General features: G+C 38.3%; 1 protein-coding gene and 1 non-coding gene across 2 annotated transcripts in view; both read right to left on the reverse strand.

Moving 5' to 3' along the window:
- SPAG17 (sperm associated antigen 17) overlaps positions 1-13,859 on the reverse strand; it is a 192,200-nt gene that overhangs the window by 123,551 nt on the left and 54,790 nt on the right. Inside the window, exon 4 of the mRNA XM_074370283.1 lies at positions 11,102-11,233. Coding sequence (XP_074226384.1) covers positions 11,102-11,233 — 132 coding nt within the window. The remainder of the gene's footprint in view (positions 1-11,101; positions 11,234-13,859) is intronic.
- Positions 4,998-5,070, reverse strand: TRNAP-AGG (transfer RNA proline (anticodon AGG)). The gene has a single exon. It is a non-coding gene; the product is annotated as a tRNA-Pro (tRNA).

The raw sequence follows: 13,859 nt of genomic DNA on the forward strand, positions 1-13,859 counted from the left end.
GAGGACTGAAAGCATTTGTTGTTAGGGGTGACATTATGAGAGAAGTTATGGTGAAGTGTGGAGGAGTAAATAGGAAGTAACAGTAGGAGAACAATTTGTGTGGACCACCCGTCCGAGAAGTTTGGTGGTTAAGGGGAACCAGGGCTCTGAGACTGTTCAGTGGATGGGTGGGCAGAAGGGGAGTATGAGGTCAAGCCGTCTATGTATGTGTGTGTGTATGCATGTGTATACGTAAAGTAAGGAGGTGCTGTGTTTGCAGGCTGATGGAATGATCCAGGAGAGAGAGAGATACTGAAGACACTTGGGAGACTAAAGTCCTTGAGGAGGCAAGATAAGATCAAGAGAATGTGTCAATAACTGGACTTTGATAGGAAGAAAGGCAATTTCTCAGTTTAATAAGAGGAGCAAAGAGGGGATGGATGTTCAACATCTATTCATGACAAAAAAAACTTTTACCAAAGTGGGTATAGAGGGAACATATCTTGACATAATAAGAGCCATTTATGACAAACCCACAGCCAACATAATATTCAATGGTGAAAAGCTGAAAGCCTTCCCTCTAAAATCTGGAACAAGACAAGGATGCCCACTGACACCACTTCTATTCAACATGGTATTGGAAGTCCTAGCCACAGCAATCAAACAAGAAAAAGAAATAAGGTATCCAAATTGGAAGGGAAGGGGCAGAATTTTCACTATAGGCAGATGACATGATACTGTAAGACTCTACACAAAAATTACTAAAACTGATAAATTCAACAAGGTAGCAGGATACAAGATAAACTTAAAGAAATCAGTTGCATTTCTTTACACTAACAATGAAATATTGGAAAAGGAAAGTAAAAATATAATCTTTTCCAAAATCACATAAAAAAATACTTAGCAATAAACCTGACCAAGGATGTGAAAGATTGAGACATAAAAAACTATAAAACACTGATTAAGGAAATTAAAGATGACTTAAAGAAATGGAAAGCTATCCCATGCTCTTGAATTGGAAGAATTAGTATTCTAAAAATGGCCATACTACCCAAAGCAATCTACAGATTTAATGTGATCCCTCTCAAATTACCCAGGACATCTTTCACAGAACTAGAACAAATAATCCTAGAATTTATATGGAATCACAAAAGACCCAGAATTGCCAAAGCAATACTCAAGAAAAAAGAATGAAGCTGGAGGAATAACCCTCTCAGACCTCAGACAATACTACAAAGCCACAGTAATCAAAACAGTGTGATATTGGCATAAAAACAGACATGGATCAGTAGAACAGAATAGAGAGCCCAGAAATAAACCCACACACCTACAGTGAGTTAATCTTTGACAAAGGAAGCAAGAATATACACTGGAGAAAAGAGAGCCTCTGCAGCAAGTGATGTTGGGAAAGCTGGATAGCAGTATGTAAATCAATGAACTTAGAATACTCCCTCACACTATACACAAAAACAAACTCAAATGGCTTAAAGACTTAAACATAAGACAAGACACTATAAAACTCTTAGAAGAAAACATAGGCAAAGCATTCTCTGACATAAATCTTAGCAATGTTCTCCTAGGGCAGTCTACCCAGGCAATAGAAATAAAAGCAAAAATAAACTAATGGGACCTAATTAAACTTAAAAGCTTTTGCAAAGCAAAGGGAACTATAAAAAAAATGAAAAGACATTCCTATGGAATGGGAAAAAATATCTGCCGACTATGAGACTGACAAGGGCTTATTTTCCAGAATATACAAACAGCTATTACAATTTAATAACAAACAAACAACCCAATAAAAAAATAAACAAACATTTTTCCTGTGAAGACATGCAAATGGCCAATAGGCACATGAAAACATGCTCAATATCACTATCAGAGGAATGCAAATCAAAACCACAATGAGATATTACCTTATACCAGTCAGAATGGCCACCATTCAAAAAAAAACTCCACAAATGATAAATGCCTGAGAGGGTGTGGAGAAAAGGCAACACTCCTACACTGCTGGTGGGAATGCAGTTTGGTGCATCCATTATGGAAAACAGTAGGGAGATGCCTTAAAAAACTAAAAATAGACTTACCATATGATCCAGCAATCCCACTCTTGAGCATATATCCAGAGGAAACTCTAATTCAAAAAGACACATGCACCCCAATGCTCATAGCAGCACTATTTACAATAGTCAAGACATGGAATCAACCTAAATGTCTATCGAGAGATGACTGGATAAAGAAGTTGTGGTATATTTATACAATGGAATACTAGTCAGCCATAAAAAAGAATAAAATAATGTCATTTGCAGTAACATGGATGGACCTAGAGATCATCATACTAAGTGAAGTAAGCCAGAAAGAGAAAGAAAAATACCATATGATATTACTTATATATGCAATCTTTAAAAAGGACACCAAGAAACTTATTAACAAACCAGAAACAGACTCACATAGAAAACAAACTTACAGTTACCAGGAGGGAAACAGCAGGGTGGAGGGATTAATTGGGAGTTTGGGGTTTGCAGATACTAACTACTACGCATATAATAGATAAAGAACAAGTTCCTGCTGTACAGCACAGGGGACTATACTCAATACCTTGTAATAGCCTATAATGAAAAAGACTATGAAAAGGAATATATATTTCTTCAGTGGGGAGGTAATTAGGTTGATTTATTTGGTTTTTCAATGGCGGTACTGGGGTTTGAACCCAGGACCTCTTGCATGCAAGCATGCACTCTGCCACGTGAGCTATACCCACCCCTATATATATATATATATTTCTGAATCACTATGCTGTACACCAGAAATTAACACAACATTGTAACATTGTAAACTGACTATACTTCAATTTAAAAAAAGAAGGGATGGGTAGCTGGATGCAAGTGCAAAAAAGAGAGAGGTCTTGATGGTGTTGAGGAAATCTCCATTTTTTCAAGTGAACGATGAGGCAAAGTTATCAACTCAGATTGGTCAGGTACGAGGTAGGAGGTTTGAATAGAGAAGATAACATCACAGAAAGTGAGGGAGCAAGCTCACTGAAGAAATAGGGTTGAACTCTCTGCCAGTGTTAAGCTTATTGGAAATTTTGAGATTGTTAATTTAAAAGGAAACCAGTGCCCTTGAATCCACTCAGCTAGGAGGCACTGGTAAGACTGGTGCAGGTGCTCTCAGGGCCACGCCTGGGATCATGGTGAGTCCACTAGAGTGGAAAACCCTGTGCAGCTCTCTGGCGAACAGCTAGTCTTGCCACAGAGAAGTCCCAACCTGTCCATCAAAATCCACCAGAAACCTCTACAACTATCATTTTACATAAAATCTCAGGGTGATCTCTAGAACTGAAAAGAAGAAACCATTTTAGATTAAATTATTCTCCAGTTCACCTTCCTTCATTTCATTCACCTTTACACAGTCATTCAGATTCCATCATTTTGAAAAAAACTTCCTGCGGACTGTAGACATTTATGCTCTCATAAGACACACACGGTCCTATAGCCCTGTGGGCCCTTGTAGGTGGGGCACGCACACCTGTGCAGTCACATAACTCTCATCCCTTGGGAGCCTCTGTAGCAAACACTGGGGTTCTTTAAGGTGAGGGACTCCCTGAGCCTTTCCTCCTGCAAGGTTTCCTGAGATCCTAGAGAGAACAGCGCTGACAGCCAAGATTTCAAAATAAGAGGTAACTTAGCAGTGACTTAGTTATGTAGTGTGATATGTGCTTTCCAGACATCATCATCTTTAATTCACAAAGCGACCTGCAAAATGGTTAATTTTATTCCCACCGTATAAATTAAGACACTCAGTTTGCCCTCAGACACATAGCTGTGGTAGAGACACAAGGAGTGTCAGTGACCCCAAACCTTAAACTTGTTTTATTTCTATGGTTTTCTTGCTAGTCTCCGTGTTAGACGCCCTCACACCTCCTTTTCCACACCGGTCTGCCCTCCCTCTACTCTGTCGTTCCAGGGGCTGAAAAATGCCAGCTGGATGCCCTTCTGTTTCTCCAGAGAACTTCATCTTCCTCAGCTCCTCTTCCCCTAAGTACCCTCTTCTTTCCCTTTCTTTCTTTTTTTTTTTTTTGTCTTTGCATTCCCTTAGCAAAGCCAAACTTGGTATCCTAGAGACAAGCATCTATTAAACTAATTTCCATTAACACTGAAATTATCAATATTTATCTCCTTCCTTTCACCAAAGGATTTTTAAAATACTTATAAACCCTGATTTACTTCAAGTATCTTTTTAAATTATAAAAAATAATCATTATTGAAAAATTGGAAAATATAAAGAACTTACATAAACCACCATAATCCCACCATCCAGAGGAGTAAAGAAGCTAATAATGTATTCTTTCAAATTATGTTAATGCATAATTTTAATGTAATTATTATTGTTGCCTCTATACAACCTAGTGCTCTGCATTTTCCATTTAACAGTGATGTATCTTCAATTGGTAGAATTACAAGAACATTCCAGAGCAACTATATAGGTTCCTATTCTATGGTCTTTTGCTCAAACTTAAAGAACTCAGAGGGAACTCTTGCCAATTCAAGTCAAAAATTTAGGAGGCATGTATCCAAAAGGCCCCCTTTTCTGCCATGGTTGGGGAACACACGGTCCCCAGCATCTGAAGGGAGAGTCAAGTTCATTACAGAGTACATTTTCTTTAAAATGCAGTGTGTGCAAAAAGCATCTGGATACCGCCTCCTGTGAGAAAGCTTTGGATGGGCACAGAGGTTTCTTAACCAGTTAAGCTACGTAGCAGACGTGGCGCTCTTCTCTTAGGGACAAACAAAAAATTTATGTGTTTCACATACTCAGTAGAGTATCAAGTGACACCTACCCAGAATCCTTCATCTTGTTATTCTCTCTTTTTAAAGGGAAAAATACAAAATTCTCCTTCTCTGGAGCAGGGCAACCTAGTCATTTGACAGTTCAAAATATTTTAGATGGTATTTTACTTCTAAATTACTTAAAACTATATCTTTTTCTGTAGGGGGAGGTAGTTAGGTTAATTTATTTAATGGAGGCACTGGGGATTGAACCCAGGACCTCATGCATCCTAGGCATGCACTTTACCACTGAGCTATATCCTCCCCCCACCAAATTACTCTTTCATATCAACATCAAATACCTCAACGGGTATTCATTCTGTTGTTCTTCACAATGAAAGGGAGGTAAATGGTAAAAGTCAGTGGAACTGATGGTAAATACTATACATCATCTTGCTTTTATGGTTAATAGTCCATCTATATATTTGTGCATAACTTTGTGTTTCATGTATGTTCTATCATAAGACTTCCACAATAATATTGTTAAGGATATAGATATGAAAAGATGCTCATGGAGATTAAATGACTAAGTCACTCCATTATTATGTGGCTTTTAAGAAACAAGGTCTGTCTTCTGAGGGCTACTCAGTTCTCATTCAAGGTATCACTCCATCTCATAACAATCTATTCTGTTGGTCACAGATGTGAAAGGATAGTAGATGGACTGAAAGAAATGTATGGTGTCAAGTAAGTCTGAGGTATAGTAGATTAAACATAATTAAACAGATTTGTTTTCATGAAACTCCTCCATCTTTAATAAGTTCAAAGTTCATTTGAACCAGGGGGTCATTTATTATTTTTTTAATGGAGAATGGGGTCTTTCAAATGGTTGTAGAACCTATGGTGGAAACACAAGGTTGTGGGAACATTTTGGGGCTCAATTAATCCATTTCTATAAACCTATGCTAAGGAAATTAAAATATGAAGAAATTTATATGATAAAGTTGTTCATCATAACACTGTTTATTATGAAAAATACAGAAATAATGGAAATGTTCAATAATAAAGGAATTTTAAGAAAAGTATGGCAGTCAATAGACTATTACCCAGCCAATAATTATGATAGATGTGGATGCTGTGATACTGAGTAAAAATGATGGTATATTTGAATTGAGAAAAAATGAATTAAAAAATTTTTACAATGATTACAGCTATGTAAAGAAACAAATCGACAGAAAGAAAGGAAATATACCAAAATGTTAATATTGATTGTGACAGAGTTACGGCATTATAAACATTTTGTTTTTTCTTTTCTATATTTTCTGTTTATTCTTTGCCCTCCCTGCTCACGTGCCAAATAGAAAATATACTGCATGGGGTTGAGTTAGGAGCTTGCCTTTCTAGAGAGCTGCTGATGTGCAGAAAATGTAAGCCTATGAATGTACTGGGTTCACTTGGCCAAATGACACAATCTTTAGAACCCTGTAGAAAGTCCTGGGGTGCCACATTGCCACTTCAGGGTGAATTACTAGTCCACAGAATCAGAACGTGGCCATGTCTCTGTGTGGTAGTGGTGAGGGGATGGGTCTGATGTCTATCTGATGCCTGTCTCCTGCAGAATCCTACGTGATTTAGAGGTTTTAGCACCAATGCTATCCTATCTCAGCATCCAGAAGGGCTGAGGATGTTTGGAATAATTTCAGAAAGTCTAGTTTTAAAAGATTCCCCTAGAGACCAGCTCATTTCTGGGCAGGGCTTGGGACTGGATAAGAAGTCAGGATTCCCTTGGGAATTGGGAGTTGGTTGCCTAGTTCAGAGGCCTGTGTCTTTGGTGAGCTTTGTTTCTTTCCTTGACCAGTTCCCCCATGTAACCTCAGGATGTTGTTGTATGCAACGTAATTAGCAAGTTAGTAGATCCCATTTGGTCCCATGAGGGAACATCTCTGGGCAACTCTTCACTGACTGTGAGTCAAGAGCGCCATTTTGCATAATTATTGAGACACACTCACAAGGGGTATGTAAGTGGTTAAAAACATGGTTTTAGAGTCTGAAAATCTTGGATTTAAATCCTAGCTCCACCTCTGAGTCGCTTTGGCCTTGGGAAAGTTACTCAACTTTTCACATCCTCAGTTTCCCCATTTGCAAATTGAGAAAAATATTCTGTATCTTGTAAAGTCATTTAAAGGATTAAGTGATAAACATACATAAAGAGCTTAGTATAGTGCCAAGCAGACAATAATGCTGGCTAATTTATTATTATTATTATTATTATTATTATTATTATTATTATTATTATTATTATTATTATCTGCTGTAACTATAGAAACTTATATTTCAAAATACTACTCTATTTGAAATATGTGTGTTCCTTTACATTTTTCTTAAAGTCTGTAGAAAGGTTTCATTAATTAGTAGCATCCCAATTAGGCAAGCATTGCTCTGTTTTACAGGCAAGCCAGCCAGAGAGTGATTTATGACTGACTCTGAAATGCTGAATTTTGTAGCTCTTTAGATCCAACAGTTTTGTTGGTAGTATCCTTATTTCGATAATCCAGCCTCAAAGAATTCCATCCAGTTAGCGAAGCAAGTTATTCCTTTCCTGAAACCACACGGGTCCCTCTAAACTGAGTTTCTGCTCTTCCTCTGTTTGATTTCTTAAAATAGTTTCTGAAGATTTTAACCACAACTGAATCAAAACTAACCAGCCTGTGATTTCCTGGTATGTCCCTATGGCCTTTCTTTTAAAACAAAACACACATACAAAATGGCATTACATTGGCTGGTGTCCAGTGTTTCGGGGTTTCTACTGGAGTAAGCTAGAAAACGTCTGTGAAAGTTACCCTAATTTCTCTTCATTGGTCTTCTGGAGCAGGCTCTGGGTTGTTTGGGCTTCATCTTATCTTATCAAATGTAGGTGTTTTTAATTCTGAGTTGCTTTAAGAAAAGTTTACCACTACCATCTGTCCATATTCTTTACTGCACTTCTTCCGTCTCTTCAATTCTAGAACATTGGAAAATAGGCAACTTGTACTAAGTGTGTAAGCCAGAAAAAGAAAGAACTCTTCTGCTTTTCTATAAAAGATATGCTAAAAATATCCAAGAAAGTATGGGCTGGTTATTTGAATTCACAAATTAAAAGCACAGTTAGAATATATTTGGGTCTTTTCCTAAAACCTACGCAAATGTTCTGAACTCAACTCAGAAGCACAGAAGACTAGATTTTGTTTGGCTAAACAGCCAAAGGGTTAACTTTTTTTTTGGTATTACAGCCATTTTTAATTTGCTTGATGATTAAATGTTTTCTTTTAGCTGGATTTTCAATATATTTGGAATATTTTGATTCACAATGAAGTGTTTTGGTTTTTTAAAATGTTTCTAATTAATATATAACATGAAAGTTGGAGTTAAAAAGGATTAAAAATGTGAATCATAAACTGTAGTCTTCAGATGACTAAATTAAAACAATGCAGAATAAATGTTGAGATAATGATGTGTGCAAGGAAAATTCATTTCTAAACAAAATACTCCCTTTTTCAGTTTATAATACAATCTAATTTGTGACTAATTGTATGAAAGAGTCATTTAGAAGTTCTGAACTGCTAAAATATATTTATAGAAATACAGTATATTTTCTTCATTATATGTGTATTTGGAAGTAATCAACAAGATGTTTACACATAGATAAAAGTTTTCATATATATTCAACATATTGCTATTAGAGACAGGAATCTGTCTCCCAGAAACCTAGGAGCTAAAGGCTTCGAAACTATTCTTCTAAGAAATACCTTCCCTTGTATTATTTTTATAATATTAATTAGCCAGAACACTTTCTGCACGGACAAAGCAAATGCATGTTAAGCATAGCCCAGATTAAAGTGTTATAAATTATGAAAATTAGTGGAATCAAAATCATATTTTTACTGTATCTGGCTGGTACTGGAATGATATTATTTACCATTTGTTTTTTAAGAAAGGTTTTGATTGATTAAAACAGGATCAAATATATCGTATACGTTACATCTGTTTCACTGTGGAAAAGGGGCAGGGGCCTAATTATATTTGTTGTTTTTGTTCACACCTTCTCCCTGGTATTTTCTTTCCTAGTATTGCTATGGATATTTTTTAAGCATTCATTTAAAAAAACGCAATTCTAAAAATTCAACATAGAAGATACGAAAGGTACTCTGGGTCTCAGAGATGTAAGCAATATGATTACTATCTGGGAGAAAAACATAGATTTCACGTTGATGTTGAAAAGCTGAAAAGATAGTCCCTCCTTGCAGGAATCTCAGAATCTTACCAGGGGTTCAGAAAAGAGAAAAATTGGGTAAAATCCTCCTTTTATTTTCTTCATTTTCTGATCCACAGTATGGTGTCAGTTTTACATACTTTATATTTATTTTGCTGTCTGCAAAACTCCCTGGCTGACAAGCATTAACCTCAATTGTTCCAACTGACCCGCTGGGCAGTGTTGTTGAAATGAACATAGATTATATCATCCCTCAGACAACACCCTTAGTTTTGCCTTTACCAGGAGTTTTTCCTGGAGAGTACTCCATTCCAATTAGTTTTCATCAATTTATTTAGCACTTACTCGTATGGTTGCAACTCAGAGATTTGGGGCTGGTATTTTGGGAAACCAATCTAATGAAGACATCAAATTGGATTATGTAATTGTTAGCTCTTAATTGCTCAAAGAGTTCTCTTATGCTTCTATTACTTTTTTATTCTTATAAACCTAAAATTCAACTCCAATTCCTTAAGACTCTTGAATTTTCAACACATAAATTAAGATTATTTGCATATCTTCAGAACCTCATAACTGTATTATTGTATCATTCACATTTCAAAGAAATGCTGAGCAAAATAGTGCAGAAATATTTTTATACTGTTTCTAGCTTTAAAAATTTTCCTGATCTGCCAGGATATTCCATTTATTGCTACTTAACATTTGTTAACTGAAATCTGAAACCTACTCCTGTTACAATTACTGACCTAAAATAGGTGGCAAACAAGTAAACCGGCACTCAGCACGTTACATATATTTGTAGGCGCTGCGGAAAAGCACAAAGCAAACAGGAGGTGCAAGAATTTTTGCAGGACTCACAGTCTACTTTTTATAATTCAGATTCCCATGTGACATTGGAATTTTAAAAAGGCAAGAGAAGATGTTTCTATACTAGTTTCGAATTTTCCCATTTTTCTTCTGCCAAGTCTTAACGTCCCTGAGTATTTCTTAGGGTACAAATCTCCTACATGATGGAAAGAGCTTTAAATAGACAGAAAACTATGCCATCAACTGTGTTCATTATGAGTAGAATTTTTCTGGGGACAACATATATCACCCTAATAAGATGCTATATGGGGAATCTCTCTGAAAAACATAAAACCCTCTATTATAAATATAAGGGGGCATTATTATTTTTTCCTACAATTATGCTGTCAAGAGTTCAATTGAAATAGGAAACTTAGACTTGGGGGTCTTGCAAAGGGGAAGAAGGTATTACTGGAAAACGTTCACTTTTCTCTTTCTTCTTCCACGAGTTGGTTTTTGCCTCTTCCGCTTAAGGGCATAAAGAAACAACTGACTTATAAATCCATTTCATACATATGTGTGCGCACACACATGTACATTCAGAAGCATTTGGCTTTCCAAAAATGATCCGGAAAATAAGAAAAGCATCTCTTCTTTTGACTAAGGATAAATAGCAAATGAATTTGAAACTGGCCTCATTTTGCTAAAAGTATTTTAAAATGTGTTTTTCAGATGAAAAAAAAATGAATCTTTGGGAAGCACACAGATTGATTTCCATAGGAAAATTAAATGAAAAATCTACAAGTGAAGAAATAATCAGACATTTAACATGGGAGTGGGCGTGATGGATCACTGCTGAAATATTTAGATTATTAGGAAGGTGACGCTGACGGAGCTTATTATTTTATTAGGTACACCTACTGAATAGCGTATAAAGTATTTTAAATAGTTAGACCCTGACTTTGCGGGGTTTTTCACCTTTTATATTTACTTCTCCTGACTCTGTGTCTCTCCTTGGTTTTCTTCTTTGTTATTAGCATACAAACAGACAACCACAAAAACCACCTCAGCCACATGCCCTGGATATTGTCAGATTTCTGCATAAGGGAACTTATTTTTGATGGGCTTGTCTTTGAGAAAATGTTAATTCCTCCAACAGATCTTTAGATAGGCTTTTCCCTAAAAAGTTGAGGCAACAGTTAAATGTGCTAGGTAACACTTCGTGGCAGGCTTATAAAGAGAGGAAGTGCCCCCGAGAACCTGGCTACGGTTCACTCGCTAATTGCCGTCTTTAGAAAACCCACCATCGCCCGCCCAGTACCTTCTTCTCGTTTTCCCGTCGCTGCTGGTCCTTAAATTTAATCTGGAGAAGCTGAAATTTCAAGAGTTTCCCTATCAGTGGTAAGGTTAATTTCTCTCCGCTGTCCATAATTGCTTTTGCTGCCGTTAACACCTATGAAGAAACACAATTATTAGCAAAAGTGGCGTTTTATAATCTTTGGCACAGCCTGCCAGTGATGAAAAGATGAAATGGTATTTTGAGTTTTGTAATATTTGTCTTACTGCAAAGGTGCCTCATGGCTGGCCAAAAAAATTAGGGAAAAACGCCCCAATGCCGTAGAGAGAGGCATTTATCCTCTACTCTAAATGGATTGGGTTGTCTGAAAATGAACTTTTTCCAATAAGGCGGGGAGCGCTTCCCACAATGGTGCTAGACTCAGACTCCCAAATGAGGGTAGAGGAGAGACAGGCAGGGCTCCACGTTAGGATGACTGGTGGGTCAGTTTTATGCTACAGAAAGTCTGTGTTTGGCGTAGCCAATACTCCAAACTGTCAAACGCTGAATTATTAGGATGTTATAAATTAAAGAGGGTTTTATGATAATGGAAATGGCTATATTAGCAATCTTTTATTTCTTGGTGACCAAATTCCAATGAAAGATAAAAGCTGTTTGACACAGAGGCGCCATGTGAATGAGGCTCCTGCCCTACCCCCTTGCAATTTAATGTTGATCCTGTTGGTATGCGGCCTAATTGGGGTGAAATAAGGTTATTGAGTTTTCTTTGGGTGACGACAGCCACTAGGAACATACAGCTGTATTGTCCAGATGTGTGGCACTGACAGCCTGTTTTATAACTGTGCTTTTTACAGCTTGTTTCCCCTAAATTTCACACAACTCTCTAACATCTGGGCCCTTTTCCTTGGAGCCCTATAACCACTTTATTTACTGCAAAAAAAATAAAATCATGTAAAATATACCATAAAAAGTTGTTACGTGTTTCTTTTTATTCATGTTGTCTCCCTAATAAAGTTCACCTCAGCCGGAAGCACTGTCACAAAAGTAATCTAGTCAAAGCGTCTTTCGACTTTTGTTTTTAAGCAAGCATCAGACTTATTTATAACTGCGGGATGAATTAGGTGTTACTAAAATGTTCTGACGTGTTGCTTTTCTCCCCCCTTGGAGCAATTACTCCTCCGGGCACATATGGTGTCAATTTCAGAGCCTCCGTCTCAGACAATGACGGCGCACACCGCATCTCATCAGGCTGCATCTTGTCTGAGCTTCGTACCAGCTCTTGGTCAGGGCTTTCCTGACCGATCCGGTTCCTTATGACCGTTCCCTTTGCCAAGGGAAATAGCTGAAAGAAAGGGAGATGGCGATTTTGCTCCTAACTGCAGAAGGCCCTGTGGATTATCATATGCCAAAATGTAACCGGACCGCCGCGAGACCACATCGGGGTTTCCTGCAGTGCACTGCATGCAGAAGGGGAAATCCAGGGAAAGGATCCCTTAAGGATGCTGGGTCTAAAATCCAAAGTAACGCATCAAATGTCAGAAGGCTTTGCGTGTGTCTAAGCAAACACCCTCCATGAAATGGAGCTCTTTGTTTTTTACCGCGGTTCTCCTCCTGCTAACACGATTTAGGGAAGGGGACATGATGGCTGTGATTTCTGGGAGCTGGAAAACATAAGGGTACACCTGCAGAACCTCACCATTTAATGCTGACCAGATTCAACAGAGGAGGGGATCCTAAGGGGATAGACAGTCACACATAAAATGAAAGCTGTCCAATCGGGTCCAGCCTCAAGGGTAGGTGTATTTGGTTTGAAGTGGCATTTTTCAGTACCAGCTAAACAGTGTGCTGACAGTCAGGTTTCTTCGTTACATCTGGTTCAAAATATACAACTCTGGGCTCTTTGAAAGCTCACAGCAGTCTAGTATGGGCGTTTCCCTGTGATACAAACATAGACAGCGTTGAAGAGAAGTCAGCACTAGCCTGGGTCTCTTCTTGATGGCCTGTGAGAACAGGATATTTACCTCTGTCCAGGGGGTGTGGGAAGCCTGCCTGGCGTCAGGGTGATGGATGGGGTGTCTCTGGAGATGCTTTCTAGCTCCATGTCCCCAGGAGTCTACCCATGTTACCTCACTGTGTTAAAATGTACTCAAAGCACAACAAAATGTCCCAAGAGAAGGGTATTTCGCAGGCCATAAATGTTATTGGCCCATCTAAAACTGTCTGTTGAGAGTTGGGTTTTAAACAAAAATCTGGCACAGCATCAGAATCTCAAGGATACCCTACTGTGAAATGGGGAGGTTAGGAGATGCTGGGTACTCGTGTTCTCATGGACACAGAGTGAGAAAGAACTGTGGCCGGGAGAAGCAGCCCTGTGGAGGGCCCAGAGGAGGCTCCCTCCTCCCTGAACAGCCCCGGGCAGCCAGATAGGGTGGGTTCGATGGCGAGCCTTCTGGAGAGAGGCACAGCCGGGCACGTGCAACTGGGAGCAAGGGCAGAACCCGTCACGCGTGTCCTTCCCCAGGGATGCTCGGAGGAGACGGCTCCCACACAGGCCATTTTCTTTCTGTGCCTCCCCCCAAAGGGAATGATGGCACGACTCCCCGGGATAATCGATGAAAAGGAAAATCTCTACTGAATTAAAAGTCTCAGACTGAACATTTTTCTGGTATGTGGGTCATTCCCAGGAGAGACAGAAAAAGAAAGATGTTTATACATTAATTTCTACTGAAAATTCTTTCTTCCCACTTGCCATAGTTCACAGTTCCACCCAGTCTGCAGCCAG

Source organism: Camelus bactrianus, chromosome 9, assembly GCF_048773025.1.
Source record: "Camelus bactrianus isolate YW-2024 breed Bactrian camel chromosome 9, ASM4877302v1, whole genome shotgun sequence".
Taxonomy (NCBI): domain Eukaryota; kingdom Metazoa; phylum Chordata; class Mammalia; order Artiodactyla; family Camelidae; genus Camelus; species Camelus bactrianus.